The 20492-nt window shown below is 32.3% G+C and overlaps 1 protein-coding gene across 1 annotated transcript; it reads left to right on the top strand.

Moving 5' to 3' along the window:
• The first annotated feature begins 3999 nt into the window (after positions 1-3999).
• Positions 4000-19031, top strand: LOC137808734 (ubiquitin carboxyl-terminal hydrolase 14). The gene is made up of 20 exons (XM_068610032.1): positions 4000-4290; positions 4998-5169; positions 5481-5593; positions 5698-6034; positions 6270-6364; positions 9131-9264; positions 9345-9401; positions 9481-9558; positions 10460-10514; positions 10600-10641; positions 10959-11039; positions 13891-14089; positions 14188-14245; positions 14325-14447; positions 14829-14917; positions 15023-15112; positions 17587-17754; positions 17847-17974; positions 18083-18212; positions 18531-19031. The coding sequence occupies exons 1-20, from the start codon at positions 4180-4182 to the stop codon at positions 18701-18703; spliced, it is 2433 nt and encodes an 810-aa protein (XP_068466133.1). The 5' UTR covers positions 4000-4179; the 3' UTR covers positions 18704-19031.
• The last annotated feature ends 1461 nt before the right edge of the window (positions 19032-20492 follow it).

Genomic DNA, 20492 nt, shown 5'->3' with positions numbered 1-20492 from the left:
TCTTTATTTTACCCTAAAATCCTGAAACTAACACAAATTTGGAAATAAATTGTTCTTATTCATATTATAATCAAAAAATATGTAAAAAGGTTCAAATTCATAAATTAAGGGTTAAACTATAGTTATTTAATCAATAAATATCGATAAATGCTTGTATTTTAATATGAAATATGACACTTATCAATGACTAACAAAAGTTTTATACAAATATATGCAAAGTGTTAGACAATGATAAAGGAGAAATGTTAGATATTATAAAAAGTTTGGATGAAGTCTAATAGATGTTTAGACAAAGACAATTGTGAAGTGTCATATGAAGATAAGAGAAGCACTAAATGAAGATACATGTAAAGTGTTAGACAAAGTCAAGCAAAACAATATATGAAGATGCAAATATTAAATACACTAAAGTATTATGAAGATCAAACAACATAAATAAGTGAAGTAGACAAAGTATACACACGACTTCTAAAGATACAATTTAAATTGCGAAAATCATCTACTCGTTTTACATATTGACTCACATGTCCAAAAGAAGATTCCGACATAGTGGATCAACGTTCTAAGTTTGTATGCTCATTTTGGAGTTGTAAGTATTACAAATGGATTCGCACAAAGAAAGTTGTCATGTTCCTAACAACAATGAATGATGCAAACAAAGGTGTCAATATTGGTAGAAGGATATAAGAGAAAACATGAAGCGAAAACATGCAACCTACAATTGTCCTTAACCAAATGTCTAAAGTTAAGACCATATACAAGACTCTACACGAAGTACTTATGTTGAATGCAAAAAGATTCAAAGCTTCTAAGTGATTGGATATTATATCGTCGACTATATGACTCTAGAGAGAGACTTTTATTTCACATGTATGAGTTTAGTCTCTAAAATAAGGAGTGTCTATATTTAATATCTTTTTTGTGATAGTTTTATTGTAAACACTTTAAACAACTTTTGTTGTAATGCCGAGAGTTACATCGTGAGCTCCTAAAAAAAAAGAGGGTAAAAGCATGTCAAGGTTAAACTAATCTATAATGGCCTCAACAACTCATGCAAGGAGATTTGGTTTTACTTGACTTACATGGATTATTTTAGTGTTATTCCTCTTTGGGCTTGGTCATTTCTTTCGAAAATTTTACTTCATTATTAGATAATTTTTTATACTTTCCACCTTAGGAGCATTTAATGTGTAAGGTGCCACTTTTAAAATTTCGATATGGCATTCTCTATCCTTTTCATGTCTAGTTTGAGAGTAATTATGCTCCTATCATTAATGGAGAACTTCATGACCAAATGTTGAGTGGAGATAATAACTTTAACTTTATTTAACATTCATTGTCTAATAAAAATGTTATAAGATATATCGACCTTAACCAGTTGTTTTCCAACTTTTTTTATTGGTTTCTAACATGGTGAGCACGAGCTCCAGTGATTTAATGAAGTTGAAGTGTAAGCTAAATTTTTTAAAAGTTTATTAATAGAGTAGGTCAATCAAACTATCATAATCTATGGAGTTTTTTTAACTCCCTAATTTCTTATGTAGGCCATCATTATAACGAGATTAACTTCCTTCAATGAATCCATCATATTGATGATACATATTTCTTATTGATCATGTTCTTGGACTTATTATGTTTTTTCTATTAAAACTCATATTATACATCACTTTGAATCTTGACATATCAACTAGATCGACATCCTAAAGTCCTTTAATCTTTTGACATAACATGAAAAATAACATATAAAAAAAGGAATTAAGAATACCTAACATGAAAACTTTTATAAAAAAAAAGGAATTAACAAAAACATGAGGATCAAACCAAACCCTTGTTAACATAAAAAAGAAACACCCTCCAAACATATTAAAGAAAAAAAAATTAGGAAGTTCATGCCTATTTTGAAAAAAATATTACACTAATAACAAGAGGTAAAACATTAAATCATTTAAAACAAATTTTATTATCAACCCCAACATTAATTAGCATCTCCACACAATGATTGCCTTGACAAAAATAAGAAATATCTTAAACTTCATTTTTTTTTATCGGCAATGAATTAATAAAATAAAAGAGACACTTAAGGGTGTCCTAACCCTTTTACAAACTAATATCTACCTTAAGAAAACAACAAAAAGATTATTACACATTAAGACCAATCCTAACACCTTTGCTTGTTATAACTAAACCCGCATACAAGTTAAGGTCTAATTCCTAACTTACCACTGGAACTCAGAAAATATGCACAAGTAAAGAGACTAAATGCTTATAACAGCAACCAAATCCATTACTTAAACTTCATATGTTGAATAACCATTACTCTACTATATCTCAATAACCAAAACTACATTTGTAATCTGAGTATAAAAAAAAAAAAGAGAAGAAAAAACTTATTAGAACTTCTTCTAAATTAATGTGGACAATAGTGAATTTTGTCTTATTGAATTCATATGGATCAAACAAATTAAATTAATGAATTGTGACTTTTTCACTTCTGTTGTACTTACAAGTACCATAATTCTTTTTTTCATAATTTACTTTTAAAATGTCGCAGTTTTTTTCCCTCTTCCTCCCATACTTTTTTTTTTTTTATTAAACGAACCACTTTATTTTGAACCTAGATTATTTTAAGGCTACGTGAATCCGTAAAAATTCTCCATGCTTATGTTATCCAAACCAAAGTATAAAAGAATTATAAATATTCCAAACAAAAATATGAACATATTAGCTTTAGCTAACAAAATTTATTTTAGGACTTCAACATCAAACCTAAAGACAAATTTTTCTAAGTAAACATGGGGACAAAGAAAATGTAGCCTTTAGGTTTATGGAGTAGGGTTTTAGGATTTATTATTTAAGAGTCAAGGGTTGTATTTAGGACTCTAAGACCGTTTATAATTAAACTTATTTTACACTTTAAAAAAATTTAACATTTCTTAAATTATTCCATTATTACAACTATTTTATTTATTCATTAATTATTCCATCACTTAAAATAGAAAAAATAAAATAAGTTTAATTCCAAAAGTGCAAAATAAAAAATAAAAAAAAGTGAACCAACTTTATTATAATTTTAAGAAACTAAATTCGTCATACTAAACACAACTTCAGTTCAATAAAATTATATTGAAATCGTGTTTAACAAAGCATAATTTCATATTTTTTATCAATTAAAACTAAAACCGTTCTTTACTCACACACGATTTAAGTGTGTTAAATTTATTCATAATAAAATCATGTTTAAGGTATACAACTTCTTCATTAATTATTTTCATATGGATAATTTTGAGCATGACTTTGGTTGTAGAATCTCGTACACAGAGTACGGTAATAAAAAAAAAAAATTTTACTCATGAGAATTTGGATTCCAAATTGCACCAAATTGAAAAAAAAACCTTTATTTAAAGATAATTTTTTCTAGGTAAACATGAAGACAAAGAAAATTTATCAATTAATTACTATAAATTAAAATTTATTAGTTATAACAATTAGTAATGGAAATTGAATTATTTATTTATTTTAAAAAATATCTCTTTTACTTTTTGTATTTTTATATTTATTAGTAAACTTTTTTATTTTATTATCTGTAAATCTATTCATGAAAAAATTGAAAGGATTTTTATTGTATAATTATAATTAATAAAAAATATTTTATATCCATTTTTACATATTTAATTTATTTTTTATTTTGATAAAAATTTATAAGTATTCTTATTATATAATTGTAATATTATAAAAATCAGTATATTTTTTATAGTTATAATTTTATGCATACAGTCTTTTATAATTTCAATACAAAGTTTACTAATATTTTTTAATGAACTTTATCGTAATAAGTATTACACAATAATTACAGTGTAGAAAACATAATTAAAACTTTAGTAGAAGCGAACTTGAGAAATGAATCATGAAAAGCCACGGTTCAAGGACGGGTGTATCAGCGGTTCAACCCGGTCCAGTTTTGAAATCTGATTTGCATTGCAGCAGTATTTAAAACGAGATAGTACACACTGAATTGAAGCAAAGCTACCTAGTGAGTGGAGACTTTATTTGCGTGGTGGAATGACTTGAGAAAGACTCGTTTCTTTCTTTATTTCTTTCTCTTTCTCATAACATTTAGCGTTTCTCCTTTTCGTCCCTTGTTGCAATTGCAGCTGTTCCGCGCGAGGGTTTTCCGATACGATGACTATCGAACCCTTGGATTTGCTTCGCTCCAATCTCGCTCGGGTTCGGATCCCCGAACCGACGAATCGCATCTACAAGCACGAATGTTGCGTTTCCTTCGACTCTCCGGTGATGTTTTTTTTTTTTTTTTTCCTTCGTATAGTTCTGGAAATTATGAGTTGTTGTTTAAACCAGCTTCGTCTAACGCTTTCGATTGTTGTAATTTGCTTTTTCTTCTCAGAGTTCGAAGGCATTAAGTGATTTCTGATATGCGCACTGTTTGTTTAGTTAACTTTTGTTTGAAATTTTTTACATTAGTTTTTGTGATGATTGTTGAGTGGTTGTTTAAACCAGCTTCGTCTAACACTTTCGATTGTTGTAATTTGCTTATTCTTCTCAGAGTTCGAAGGCATTCAGTGATTTCTGATATGCGCACTGTTTGTTTAGTTAACTTTTGTTTGAAATTTTTTACATTAGTTTTTGTGATGATTGTTGAGTGGTTGCTGAGACAGGGGGAGTGTTGAGAATATGCTCGTGGTTTTGTTGTTGTTTTCAGGATTGAGAATTTAAGATGCTAATGTGACTGGTTTTTTATTTCTCTGATTGGAAACCATGGATATTTTTTGTGAGTGACAGCGTGGGAAGTGATGAGAATATGCAAAGTGGTTTGTGGTTGTTCAGCACAGCAGCATTGAGAATTTTTTATGTTAATGTCAATAGTTTTGAATTTCTCTGATCAGAAATGATGGATGTTTTATCATGTTACAATGTGTTTACAGCTTCACAATGCGGGATATTGATGCTCGGTGCTGATATTTTTTTTTGATGAATTTTAGAGGTCGGAAGGTGGTTTGTTCATCGACATGTGCACTTTTCTTGCTTTTGGGAAGGATTTTGTTGGTTGGAATTACGAGAAGACCGGTAATCCTGTCTATTTGCATTTAAAGCAGACTAAGAAGTTAGTTCCAGAAGACAGGCCTTCTAAGAAACCTACCCTCTTGGCTATTGGTGCGTGAGTCTTTAAATCATTTCCTTCTAGGTCTTATTTTGTTAACCTGCATCTCTGATGAGCTTATGACAATTTTGAGTTTGTTTACCATCTTTGTTCAGTTGTTAAACATGACTTCTTTGTTTGTCATTTATAATTCTTGTTTGTCACACTGGGGTATATAGCTCAAACATTCTAGGTATTGGTTGTGGAGTTATCACTTTGGCAGTTTTGTAAAAGCTAGATCATTATCCATTCCAATAATTTGATTTTTTGACAAAAATCTGTTCCGTTTTTGTTACATAATTTTATCTCTCTTACTAATTTGTAGGTATTGACGGGGGATTTGATAATAATGAGCCTGAGTATGAGGAAACTCATAGTGTAGTTATATTACCTGAGTATGTTTCTCTTCCATTCCCTTCTGTGGAATTGCCGGAGAAGGTACATATTCTCCTCTTTTGAGTTTTGTCTGTTTAATTCCCCTTTTATTATTTAAGGAGAAGTGGAATTCTATCCATCTTATCTATTTGCTAAAAATATTTTAGGTAAGGTTGGCAGTTGATGCAATCTTACTAGCTGAGGGTGCTGAACGAAAGGAGGAACTTGCAGCTTGGACTGCAGATAAGAAACATGTTAGTTCCTATGCAATGAATATACAACAGATTGACAATGGTGTTGTTATTCCGCCGTGTGGGTGGAAATGTGCTAAATGTGACAAGACAGACAATCTTTGGCTAAATTTGAGTGATGGAATGATACTTTGTGGGAGGAAAAACTGGGATGGAACTGGAGGAAACGACCATGCTGTTGAGCATTACCGGGAGACAGGCTACCCTCTTGCTGTAAAGCTTGGGACTGTCACTGCTGATCTGGAAGCGGCAGGTGATGCCTTCTTGCTGAATATAGTGTTTTGGCTTTTATATGTTATTTATTATTATCATTGGCTTACTTGTATGAGTGCAGTCTGTAATTGTGAAGGAAATTATTATACCTAAATATATGGTTAGCCAAAACATATCATTGAAACTATATAATCTAAATATGCTCTATGCTATAGATGATGGTTATTTTTCCTGTGCCATGTGCTAATTATGGCTAATGTATTGTGGCAGCTCAGATGTTTTCTCCTATCCAGAGGATGAAAGTGTCTTGGATCCACAACTAGCCCAACATCTGGCATTTTTTGGCATTGACTTTTCATCGCTACAAAAGGTTAGTTATTTATCTTCTAGTGATATATGTTGAAGATCTCACGTCAACTATGGATATGTCCAAATTATCATATATAAGTTGGTGCAAATCTTCCAAACATGTTTTGTGAGGGAGAGTTAGGCTTAAAGTTGACTTTCTAATGTAGTAGGACATATCCTAGTAAGGTTTACTAGGCCTATTGTGCCACCTATTATCGTGTCTCTATTGGACCTCTTACAAATATGTAGGCAAATCCACGAGATGTCCAGTCCTGTGATGCCTTAGAGAGGATTTGGGCATAACATATGTGAATAATAAAATTTACATAAAGAAGCATTTGCATAACATGTTATTTTTCATTATACTTTGACGTTCCCGAATCAACAATACAAGAATAATCTAAAAGATAAACCATGTAACTGGACATGAGTTACAAAAGGAAAATACAAAAAGATTATTTTCAAAGGAATAATTAAGCAAGTTGGAACTTGCATGAAAACTCAAAAGTTGCATCATATATCATATTGTATAATTCACTCCTGAGCCTGTTCATCTGGAATATGTAAGACTAGGTGAGATTAACTCAGTGAATGGTAAAGTAATGTATAGTAAATGAACTTAACGTTAAACATTTCATAAGTTGATATTTCAAAAAAAAAAATGAAATAATATGTCAAATATAAATGTGTACATGGATCTAACTCAACAAATAATAGTGTGACTTTACTAAGGAAACTAATTGGTTGAACGTGAAAAGAATGAGGAGAAAAAGTGGTGGAGAAGCAAGGAAAGAGGGAAGAAGAAAGAATCTTGTGTTTCCTTTATGTCTTAAGTTTAAGGAAACCTTTTCTCTCTCGATCATTGTTGTTAAAATCGCGGTTTAGATCGAAAAAATCGCGATTTTATGATCTTTCATGCTAAAAACGTGCTGGATCGGTGCCTGAATCGTTTTCTCAATGGATCAGCACGATCCGACGATCCAGAGGTTGGATCGGCGATCCATGGGCCTCCGCGATCCATGACGCGGCCCCAAAAAACCCTAAATTTTAAAAAAACCTAAAAACCCTATTTTGAGTCTCAGAAACCCTAATCCCAAAACGCAACCCTAATTTGAAGAACCTGTGCCTCTGTCGTGCCATTTGGGCCGCCGCCGCCGTCCACGCTACCCGCCTTCGTCGATCGTGCCTTTGTCATTTGCCTTCGCCATTCGCGCCTTTGCCTTCACCATTCACTCGGGGACCATTTAGTTATGTTATATATTTGAACCATTTCATGAATTATATGAGTCTATTTTTAATTATCTTATGTATAGTAACTCGGATAGTAACTCTTCCGAGTCGAGTTACGATCCCCGAGTTACGATCTTTTTTTCCCTCTCCGATCCGCCTACGAGTTACGATTTTAACAACATTGCTCTCGGTTCTCCGCTCTGTTCTTTTCCAAAATACGAAAATAAAATAACTTAGGACTATTTATACTCAGTTGGCTATGGCCAATCTATTGAGTGGTTTGCTAAAAATTGCATTGCCACCACCTTTAATCTGTTGAGCAAATTCACTCCTAAGAGTAAGGTTAGAAAAAAGGAATTCAACAGGGAAAAAGCGCTTAATGGACTAGCTCTAGAGACAATTTTAGGTGTAGGACTGATAATGGCTGAGTGAATAAGAAAATGGTTAAGCCGATTTGGCCTCCATTGAGCGAATTTAAAAATGGTTGAGCTGATTTAGCCTCCATTGAGCGAATTTAAAAATAGCTGAGTGAATTTGGAAATGGTTGAACGAATTATGCAAAATAGCTTCCAAAGTCTTTTCTGCTTAATTTTGCCAAGCGAAATCAAAACGGCTGAGCAAAAATTCTCTAGTGAAGACACTTTGAAACTAAGTTTAAAAGAGACTAATTTACTCTCCTACCTAATACCCTAAATAAGAATTTTGGATGGTACAAATCCCACATAAATTAAAGATATGTCCTAATTATAGCATATAAATGGGTGCAATTCTCACTTTACAAATTGATATTGTTGAGTTGAGTTAGACTCAAAATTCACTCTCTTATTTTGTATTTTTTTTTTATTTTCACATGATACTTTTCCTCTGATAGTAGTTGTTACTCATGACTTCTATGAGACTTCACTTGTCACACATGCACACACGCACACCAACAACCAGAATTATATTCTTATATGAAATTTCCTTCCTTCATGAGATGGGGGGAAATGGATAATATTTAGAATGCAGCCTGCGAGTGTTTATTTTTTAGATGTAAAGACACTTTTGTGATATTTTACAGCTTAAGGTGTATTTAAAGAGTCACTATTTTTTCCCTATGTATCTGGTAGACATGAGGTCTATGGAAACATATTTTTGTAATGATATCCTACATTGGACCCTTTAGTGTTTTTTTTTTTAAATTCCTACAAGTATTAGTGATAGTGTTGAGATTAGAAACTTGCCTTATAGATGTAGGGTTTGCTATTTAAGGCGAGTAAAACATTTACTTGCCTGTAGGATACCTACCTATAAATATGAGTATTTGGGTTTTTTGATGTATGCCTTTCACATTTCTATTATATATATTATATCATTCCAAACAACAAAATTTGAATAGTAACATCACCCACTGTTTGGAGGCAATACTTCTTTTGATGGATGCTGTTTATAAGTAGTGCTGTGGTTGAATAAGCTTTTGTCTTGTTACTTCAATAGGGTGATGTAAGAGTGTACTTACATTAACTAAATATTACTTGACTCTTAATTTTTTTCAAATGTCCCACTTTCTTATGTTTAGACTGAAATGACAACTGCTGAAAGAGAACTTGATCAAAATACCAATTTTGATTGGAATCGAATACAAGAAAGTGGACAAGATGTATATCCAATTTTTGGACCTGGATATACAGGATTGGTCAATATTGGAAACAGGTAGAGTTGGTCTCTATTATTTGCTGCTTATCATAAAATACTAGTATGACACTTTTATATTACGTCTTGTTTTCTTGCAGTTGTTACATGGCAGCAAATATGCAAGTTGTATTTTCAACAAGATCCTTCATATCACGGTCTGTGCATGTCTTTTATTTTCTTGCAACTGTTGGACGTTGTTTGCATTTACTTCAATTTCTGTTATTTCATTCTTAGGTATTACTTGAGCCAAAGTCTAAAGAAGGCATTTGAGATGTCTCCTGCTGATCCAACTGTAGACCTAAATATGCAGCTGTAAGTGCATGTTTGGATATTTTGTATTTACAAAAGCACATAATCAAAGTCATAGAACTTTTGGCGAAAAGCCATTTTGTGTATATAAATTAGCAAATCATAGTGCTAAGTAGCTAGCTTTTTTAGTATCCTCCTCCATAGACTTCCTGTCAAGGTGATGCTATTCCAAGTACCAAACCTAATTAGGCAATCCTTGATTAGTTTCTTCATACGCATTTGTTTCCGAAAAAGACTTTGCTCATTCAACACTACATTTCATCACTGCCAATGCAGCACTTCTGGCTCATTTAAGATTATACTCGAGACATCTAATGCATTATATTCAGGTGATGACCTAGCAATACCTCTCACAATCCTTCATGAATGATCTATGTTTGGGGGCTTCAACACAATTCAGCTACCCATTACGTGTCAAGCATGTTATGACTCATGCATATCTATAAATTTTCATATGCATTTGTATTTTTGATTCATGGAATATTTCATAAAAAATAAAAATTTCATTTGTTTCAATGTACATTATTTAAATTTGTAGTTGCACACAATAGATATCTGATTCCTTACAGAAACCAGAATGGTTGCGGGTATATTGTTTTGATAACATTTGTTTAATTGTGTATATAGGTGTTTCCTCTTATTATAATTTGGTTTTACTGTGGAAAAGACGGATTTGATAGGTTATTTTGTGTAAATAATTCAATGTGTGTATAATAGTACTTGTAAGTTATAGGAGAACTTTTGTTTCCTCCATGAAAGAAAATGTATACGAGAGGAGGTTTTCAAGGCGGAGGCCTCTCTTTTTATTTAATATCATTAGAATTTATAGAAGTTTAGTTATAGTTTCATTTATTGTTAGTATTAGAATTTATGGAAGTTTAGTTATAGTTTCATTTATTCTCAGGACAAAATTGGCTCACGGCTTACTCTCTGGCAAATATTCTGTTCCGGCATTTGAAGTAGGCCCCCTTAACTCAGTAAATATCAATTGAAAATTTGTTTAGAGTCTTTGCTAATTATAAGTTACTGTTGTCTGGCATACAGAATGATGAAAAAGAAAAGATTGTAACTTCAACTACAACTGCTGTAAGCTTTCTGGCTCTTGGTGATTTTAAAATCCTTACTCTACATTTATCTTAGTGATTACAGAATTTCCAAAATTGATTGAGTACTTATTTCAATATTTTCCCTTTAGGTTTATGTGCTTTAGTGCTTTCCTAGTTTTTTTTTATGATTATTTTTTGCATGGCATGAACTTTAATTAGGATGGGTTTTTTGTGTTGCTATGTCTTTTGGTTGAAGTTTTCAGATAATGTTTTTACATATCCTCTTTCATATTTCTTGTCTTGATGCATTTTCTTTGCTCATTTCTTCTGTCTGCCCATGTCCACTTCAAACATTAGAAACAAGAAGGGATACGTCCACGCATGTTTAAATCTGTAATAGCTGCCAGTCATCCTGAATTTTCGTCTACGCGGCAACAGGTGTGTTTAGTAACTATTTCCCCCCTAACTATGCATTAATGATATAAGTATTTGACATTTTTCTGTTTTATATGGCAAGTTATTTATGAATTCTTGGATGCAAACTTAAGGGGCCATCTGATTTGGGAGTTATTTTTCTGTTTTAATTTATTTATTTTTCATTATTAATTACGAAATGTCACCTTGTTTTCACTTTGTTTACAATTTTCAAAGACTGGTATATGAAACAGTGATAATAATAAAGTTAAAAATGCAGCGTAAATATCATTAATGCTTCAGATGTATCTTTGAATCATGTTATTGATTTCTTACAATTATTAGGGACTAAATCCATAAGAGCTATAAGGTAGACTACTATTGGAAACATATGCAAATATTTAAATTATAAAGGTCGTTTAAAACAAAAGGAATGCAATTAACTATGAGAAATTAAGCACTTTGTTCCCTTTATAGTTGAATAAGGGTGCATAATACACAGGCAATGGAACATATTTGTTGATCCTGAAGATTGAATGATCTGATAAAACATCAATTCCTTTGCATCAAACCTAACCACAATATGTGCTTGCATTTAGCATTAAGCTTTACATGCTATATATAAGCATATTATCTTTGATATCTACGAACAATTGTTATTGAATTTCCAAGTAGCAGTACACTTCCCATTATCTTAACATGAAATAAATTCTTCCTCTCTTTACTTGAAAGTGTCTCCTGAAGAGAATGCAAATTAAAATTCTAGTTGTCTTTATGGGAACTCTTTATTTTCCCTACACCATTTATTGCCCAACATTTGGTGCACCAATGTTCTTGGTAATGTGCGAGCAATTGATAAAATTTATCACTAATTCACAATCCTCAGCTGAAGATTGAGGCTGTTAAAAACGGGGTTTAGAACAGCATGCCATAGTGCCATGGTGTAGCTGGGTGGCCCCTGGCAGCACAGTTTAGTCTCGCAGCCGTAGCAACCCAACTAGAGAGGCTATAGCAGACTGGACAGCATTGCTACTAATTTTTTGTCCTTAAGCCATGTTGTCTGTCTCCTCATTTGTGCTTCTCTTTGACATATCGACCTTGCCATCTGTGGCAGTGTGTGGTCAGTCTGCAGTTGTTTGGCAATTTCTGCCATTGTCTAGGGTTGCAAATGTTTTTGAGAAAAGTTGGTTAGAATTCTGTGAGGTGATGGTTGGATAGCTGGAGTGAGAAAGTGGCTGAGGTTTTTTTGTTTCTTAGTCCGAGAGGGTGTCGTGCCTGGCTCCAAATTGGGCCCTTCCATACCCAAAACCGTCTTAAAATTGGGGAAATGGTACCTTTGTTTTTTTTTTAGTATTAATTATACTTCTGTAAAACTATAAGATACTTTGTAATGTTTAAGAGTATTTAAAAAAATATAGAAAGACATTAATACATAATTATATATTATTTGATCATATAGTAGAGATAAACATGCAGCATATAATATATATAATAATAACAATTATAGGTATTAGAATAATAAATATATATTATAGTAACAATAATAAGAAATTGAATAATATATATATTTATATATTGAAAAATTCGAATAGCAGTCATTCCACTATAGCTATCGGGTTGGCTGCTATGTTCTGCAATCTGGTATTTAAAACATTGGTTCAAAATATCTAGGCTATTCTTATTCTAATTGTCCAATTTATTGTTGAGTCAAGAATGCATTGGTACTTTTTGAGCATCTTCTAGGTGTTGATCTATAGAGTTATATGGTAACTTTATACGAATGCTGCAATTTTAGCATTTTTTAATTATTTTGGGTAGAAAAGGGCCAATGTTGACTATTATATATTGCAAAAAATTTTGAAGAATAAAAGACCAGGTCATGTGTGATATAAGCAATCAGTTTATTTTAACTATGTCTTCAGGAACCAACAGTTCCTATGCATTTCACACCTTTCATAATCCATGCATCTCTAAAATTATATGAAATATTTGGTTCAGCATTGTAATTAAAATAAAATTGTTAACGTCAACTCTTAAAGTTAATTTTGAACAACAACTAAAACTAACAAGCTTTTTATTGGGGAAAATTATTCATTACAAAGAATATATAAAAGTATAATAAATATTTTCTTTTCCAATAGAATATTTTCAGTTATAGTTGCATAAAATCAACCCTTAGGATTGGAGTTAACCTTTAATAAAATGTTATTTTTTATAAAAACATGCAATAAATTTTGCTATAATTTTATTTTCTCGTGTCTACTTTTCAATTCATTTTCCATCTTATATTTTTGTATTTTATGAGGGCAAGCCCTGTGTAGACTGTAAAGAAGTGTCTTGATGACTGGGTTGGTCATTATCTTGAATATGAAAATGGCCTATTTGCATATTTGGGGGAATGCTATGTAATATTACCCTTACTTCTCAGCAAAGCGAGGGGTCTCTGGTTCCAGGGTACATTAGTTAGTTATTTGTATTTTAAATTACAGTTGCAGTCATTATAATCTTAATTTTCATTATTTGAAGTCTATGTTAAAGGCCTATGAGCAATATTATCTCTGTTGTAAGACTCAACAATTTAAAACATTTTATATGATTTTACTTGTATTTTTGTAACTTCAGCTCTTGTGCTCATTTTAGCTTTTAAGGAAGACTAATGTCCATAATGTGTAAGAATAAGGTGTTCTGAATTTGTTTGTTCATTTTTCCCCTTAAGGTTTATCTGCTTTACCAGTTTTTTGGCATGGAACGATTTTTACATGAGATGAACTTTGAATAGGATGGGGTTGTTCAAACTTTCTGCTGTTCTTTGCCACATACTGTTCTGCAAGTTTCTTTTCTGTCTTTTGACTGCTTGATTCCAATTTGATGTTAGGATGCTTTAGAATTTTTCCTACACTTTCTTGATCAAGTTGAACGAGCTAATGCTGGGAAAACTGAACTGGATCCATCGAGGAGTTTCAAATTTGGCATTGAAGATAGAATTTTATGTTCATCTGGAAAGGTTACATATAATAGTAGGAATGATTACATTCTTTCTCTCAACATCCCGTTACAAGAAGCAACTAACAAAGGTGTGTATTTAGGTTACTAGCCTTTCCTTAAGTTAGAATTGAGATGCCTTCTGGATGGCAACTCAAATCTAATACTAGTTTTGTTTGAGAAATTTCAGAAGAACTAGAATCCTTTCACAAACTGAAACAAGATAAACTTGCAGAAGGAAAGGAAATGTAAGTTAAGATGCTCAGAAATCTTACTATTTCATTCATAAGTTTCTTTGAATGCTGCTGAGCATATTTATTCTGATAGAAATGCGGATGAGATTGTGCGTCCGAGGGTGCCTTTAGAAACGTGCCTTGCAAACTTCTCAGCTCCTGAGGAGATACATGATTTTTACAGTACCGCTTTGAAGACAAAGACTACAGCACTGAAGTAAGCATTCTGAAGTTTCTAAATATGTTAAATTGCAGTGCCTTGCTTGTTATGGATTTTCTTTAGTTTCGTCAATTGTTTACTAAGTCATGGACTTTGGTGAGTGATATAACCTTTGTTAAGAAGAGAGAAACCGAGAAGACATTTGATGAATTTAATGTATTTAGACCCAACGTAGCTGATAAATTTGTAGAGGAGAAAATATAATTGCAAAATATTCTGTTACTCTATTTTAGGTTAATAACGTAAATGTAGAATCAGTCTAATTGGTCAACAATTACTATGTCTACAAGATTCTAACATGTCTACAAGATTCTAACAGCCTTATTGTTAGAGCATTTTGGAAATAATCTTTCTGCTGAAACAACATTTATTCCATAGGACTGCAGGTCTGACCTCATTTCCTGATTACCTGGTGTTACATATGCGGAGATTTGTTATGGAGGCAGGATGGGTACCCAAAAAGCTTGGTATGTTTTGTCTTGATATGGTTATATACATTAAAAGAGTATGAGTATTTTCAGATCTTTATTTTTATGATTGATATAATTTGTTAAGCAGTTTTCTTCTTTCAGATGTGTATATTGATGTTCCTGATATCATAGATATCAGTCATATGCGCAGCAAAGGTCACCAGCCTGGGGAAGAGCTGTTACCTGATGGCGGTATGTGAGAAGTTCTCTGTTAAAGTGATATCTTAATAGAGTTTAAAACAAAGAAAATCAGATAGTTTGTTGCATAGAAGTCAGATTCACAGAAAGTGTGTCAACTAAGTTCAGTGTTATTGGGAACATGTGTCACTTTGTTTTTTATTTCTAAGGTCCCATTGGAACAGATAACACTATTGGACTTTGATTTTAAGAAATCGAGCTTATATATCGGGGGCTTACTATGATGTAAATATCAGCTCCCATTAGTGGTGATTTTACGTATGCTATTAATACACTAAATTAGCTTTTTAATGTTTTTTGTTATAATTATAGAAATGAGGAGTTAATCCTATATAGTTAGAAATATTGATATATTTATTGAAATAAGGAGACTCTATATAATAAAAAATATCTAGATTATATATGTATTAGGAACATTTTTATTTATTTCTGTATCATATTTTTGTTATTGGAAAATATCAAATCTTCTCTATTTATTGTGTTGATTCTTTTTTCTCAATATAAATAAAGCATTTGTGCTGTAATAGACGGTTAATGTTTCTCTTAGAGTTTAACATGGTATTTAGAGCTTTTTTCAAAACTACGTTGGCTCGTTATGCTCGCTGCGTCTGGAGAGTTTATTTCCAAACCTTTCTCACAAGTTTGCTTTCATTGTTTCCAGGCCCACTCCTTAGGTTTTTTGTTTTTTTGGTCTAGCTTTCTAAAAAAGTGCCTTCCAACACCACATTATCCTCTAGAATAGATTTTCCCATCTTTTCTAACCATATTGTTAGTATTCAGAAGAAGAACGAGTCTAACTCTTCCCTTTGGACATCCAAATTTGAGTTATGGTGAAGTGGATTGGGATACAAATATCATCTTTCTACCGGTCTGTTCCTACAAATCATTGTGAATGATGGATGCAGATTGATGCTCAACTGTATAGTGTTATTAAATCTACTATTCACACCTCACTCAAACATATTTTTGTCCCCATGAGATGTGTGCATCAGTTTGGAATGAGGCTCGAGCTCCTTATACCAATGACATGCATCTACACAAGGTGTGCCAAGATCTCTTAATAGTTCTTGCCCCTCAACATTGTGAGAGTCTTGTGTTTGCTTATCTTGGGCAACTTCATGTTGTCTAAGATGATTTTAATGAGCTTTTTCTACCATATGTAAATGTAAAGAAGGAACTTGAGAACTATAGTACATTCTTTATGACCTTAGGCCTATATGACTTATCTTAAGAAGTAGACTTTAAACTTAACACAACCTTATAAAATTGACTTGTACTTATTTATATACTATGAAGTCGATGTTGGATCTCCAACACCCCTCCCTCACGCCAAGGCTACCAACTTGTGCGTAAGACTATATATTTATGGGTGGTCTGATAGGATAAATCCCTTGGGTAAAATAAATACATAGGATTGTTTATTTATAGATGGAATAACATAATAGAATAATAGAAACTATAGGCTAAGCCTGTTACATTCAATAACTTGCAAAAAGAGTATGTGAAGAAGATGCAGGTGAAAGCCGAAGGCGAATGTTAGGGATGAAATTGAGGAAGACCCACCATTGTTGAAAGAGTTTTAGTTTGCCTAGGGTTATGTTAGCTGCGAGGGTGAGGCAAATATAAGAGTGAGTCTCAAGTCACCCATACTAAACCCATCACTCAACCTGTATAAGAGTGTTAGTTTGGGTTGGGTTGGGTTTGACCCAATCATAAATTAAACGTCACCTAATCTAATTGGATTGGGTTGGGTTGGATTATCTGGTAACCGGACCCAATGAACACCCCTAGTATCCTTAATCAAACTTCATGTGTTAATTTTCCTCAACAAATTGGAGTAGTCAAATTTGAAAACAGAGATCTTAGCAAAACTACTCAGATATTTCTCTGCGTTCATCTTCTTTGTCAGTTTTGGGGAGATGTTGTCCTTACAACATTTGTCCTTAATGAATTGGTATCCCACTGTGCTCTTTTTCCTAACTCCTCTCTAGATAGTCCTCCTCCACATTTTTGGTACCACGTGTTTTGTACATAATCTCACACCTGATCAAGATAAATTGTCATTCAATGTGTCTTCATGAGATATCATCACTCTCGAAAAGGGTATCGATGTTTCCCTCCTAATCTTCATGGGTCTTGTGTCTGCTGAGGTCTCTTTTCCCTAGATTTTAACAGCTTTGTTAATCTGTTTCAACTGAATATGTTCATATCTTATGACTTATGTTTATACGGAAAGATATAGTGGGTCCATAATTTTGTTTCTTAAGCACAAATTTTATCTTTAAATAAAATACTTGTGATGAATCTGATTATGCAACCTTAGTTAACTAACACATTTTGCTTCTCATCAGTTTTTCAACTTGTCACAAAAGGTCTTGCCTTTTCAGTTAAATAAGCAGTTACTTTTTTAAATGATCTCAATCTGAAAATGATCAAATCTCTTGGCATTGACTATTTGTGATTTACAGTTCCAGATGAGGAAGATTCAAACAAAATGTGGGCCAATGAAGAAATTGTCGCCCAGCTGGTTTCCATGGGTTTTAATCATCTCCATTGTCAAAAAGCTGCCATAAATACGTCAAATGTTGGAGTAGAAGAGGCAATGAATTGGTTGCTATCTCACATGGATGATCCCGGTATCTGATTTTTTATTTTTTTGTAGAACAATCTTTTTTGCTAGTGACCTTGCAGTGCAGGACTTAATGCTGGATGAATTTGTTTTACGTAGATATTGACCTTCCTATTTCCAAAGGTCATGGCTCTGAAACTTCGACAGTTGTAGACCAATCAAAAGTTGATACTCTAATTTCATTTGGATTTCAAGAAGAAATTGCTAGAAAGGCTCTGGTCGCATCGGTAATATTCTGTTTTTTTGTTTTTCCTCTCCCTTGTAATAGTAGCATAATGTTTTTGACAAATTGTGCCAGAATATTTGACTGTATAAGGGGAATCATTGTTCTGTAGGGCGGTGACATTGAGAAAGCGACAGATTGGATATTTAACAACCCTAATGCATCAGTCTCCAGTATGGATGCTACCCCATCAAATGCTGCATCCACTTCCAATGATGTTAACCTACCTGATGGAGGAGGGAGTAAGTTGCTTTCTCTTTCTCTACGAACCTTGTGGGTTTTATTGATTATTAACTAATAAAATAAGAGATGGTAATTATTGTGAATCATGATCATTTAATTCTACTTTGCTTTCACCACTCCTGAAAATCTTGCTGTTTTGATTTCTTGTTTGTGTAATCTTCATCGTTTCCTTTCAAGTTACTGCCAAGCAATAACATTTCCTTCGAGGGATTTAATGTAATTTTTAATAGGTTGGATGGGTAGGGTATTAAAATTGTGGCATCTTATTGTTTTTATTAATTTGACAATCTTATTTTATTGTTCAATCTTTGTTCCAGAATATCGACTTATTGGGATTGTAAGCCACAGTGGAACCTCTACGCTTTGTGGTCACTATGTTGCTCACGTTTTAAAAGATGGTAGATGGGTAATTTTCAACGACAACAAGGTTGGAGCTTCCATTAATCCTCCAAAGGAAATGGGCTATCTTTATTTCTTCGAGAGGTTTTAATTGCCGAATATACAGTGATAGGCGTTGAAAAAGGTGAATATTTCAACCATTAAGAGGCTCTGGACGTTTTTGATAGCGTAGACATGTCACCTACATCTGCTGATGTGATAATATTTGCTACCCTGGTCGAATCTTTTCCTCTAGTTGGCCGAATCTTCTTTTCTTGGTTGGTTCTCAGCAGTAATGAACCTTTGGAACATTACGTTTCATTCATCTTTTATACATTGAATGTTTAGGTATTCAAGTAACAATGGATCAACGAATTGTCAGTTCTAGGAATTCAAACAATAGTGAACATTATACAGCTTCATCTTTCTCATGTCTAAAACCAGTTTCTTTGAAAAGTTTATTACAACTTTCGTTCCTTGCTTTTTCACAATAACTTGAATTCTTTCTTTGGCCAAAGTATGTTCTATTTGAGTGTTATGTATGTCCTTCACCATGAGTGTGCCGAGTCCCCAAAGTGTTTGTTAGGAGCTCAGTAAGATTAGCAGGACAGAAAAAAAGCACTGAATTTATCACTAGTACTTTTGCTGTCATACTCTGGATCAAGTCTTAAGCTTTAAAATAACAGAAAGAAGACATGAACAGTTTTAGCTTAGAGCTGTAAACCTTGAAGATAAAAAAAAAAAACATCTGAAAGTAAAGAGCTACTTCATTTATTTGAGAATCTACTATAGATGCATTTTAGATACACATTTCCATAAATGAATAATCCTTTCATATCTTTCCTGCTTTTTTACTTTCTAAAATGAAGAACATATAGTGGTTTGGTCGGTAGCAAAAAGAACATAGTGGATCCGATTAAAGTGAATCTGATCAAAAGCAGGGGAGGGAAACAGAAGAAAACTATAGGGAAAAAACTATAAAAATACCGGTAAAAACCTAGGAAAATTAGTTCATATTTTAGCCAGACTAATGACAGTTTCAGTTTAGAGCTCTAAATCTTTGTTTCTAGCTAAGTCCAGGTCCAGTGACATCAACTATTCCATATGTAGCTGCTGAAGAGAGTTACGTTTTGCACCTCCATAATCTAAAATACCATCCCCATATTTTCTGAAAATCCAATTTTATCCTTTTAAAATTGTAATCCACTTGTATTCTGAACTGTATATTTATTTTGGAATATATCTTTTAGATTGGGCATCTCGAATACATTTTTTTTACAATAAATCCGGAATACAAAAGATTTATTCTATAACGCACAATCCAAATTAAAGTTGTTTAATTGCAAATGAAACAATTTAGTCTTCAAAACTACAATAGTGATTTATAAAATATTATCAAATAGAAAAATCAATTATACTTAAATATTATATTTAAAAAATAAAAAAATAAAATAAAAATTATATATAAAAAAACTGTTCATCTAAAATGAATTATCTTCTTAAGAACAAAAAAAATGTCAAAAGATGTATATAATTTTTTCAAATAAAATTAATTGAATATAAATAAATTTAGTTTAAAGTAAAAAATAAAACTTTAAAAAAAATCGAGGCTCTTACTGTAATTGTAATTATGGATCCCTCTCTTTTATTTATTTATTGTGAGTGATGTTGATAGCATTTTGTGTTTGTAGTGTGGGGTGTGATTTTAAAGTAATAAACTACATTAAGCAATAGGAGGAGGGAATGTCAAACGTTATCACAGTATTTTGAGTTTGTAATTATTCAACACTTTAAAAAATATTTATAAAATTTGTAATCATTGTAATTGAATTAATTTTTATTTCCTTAAATTTATTTATTAAAATTATTATTTTATTTTGATTCTATTTAAATTTAATTGT

This window comes from Phaseolus vulgaris, chromosome 11 (genome assembly GCF_000499845.2).
Source record: "Phaseolus vulgaris cultivar G19833 chromosome 11, P. vulgaris v2.0, whole genome shotgun sequence".
NCBI lineage: Eukaryota > Viridiplantae > Streptophyta > Magnoliopsida > Fabales > Fabaceae > Phaseolus > Phaseolus vulgaris.
This window is presented reverse-complemented; position numbering and strand designations above follow the sequence as displayed.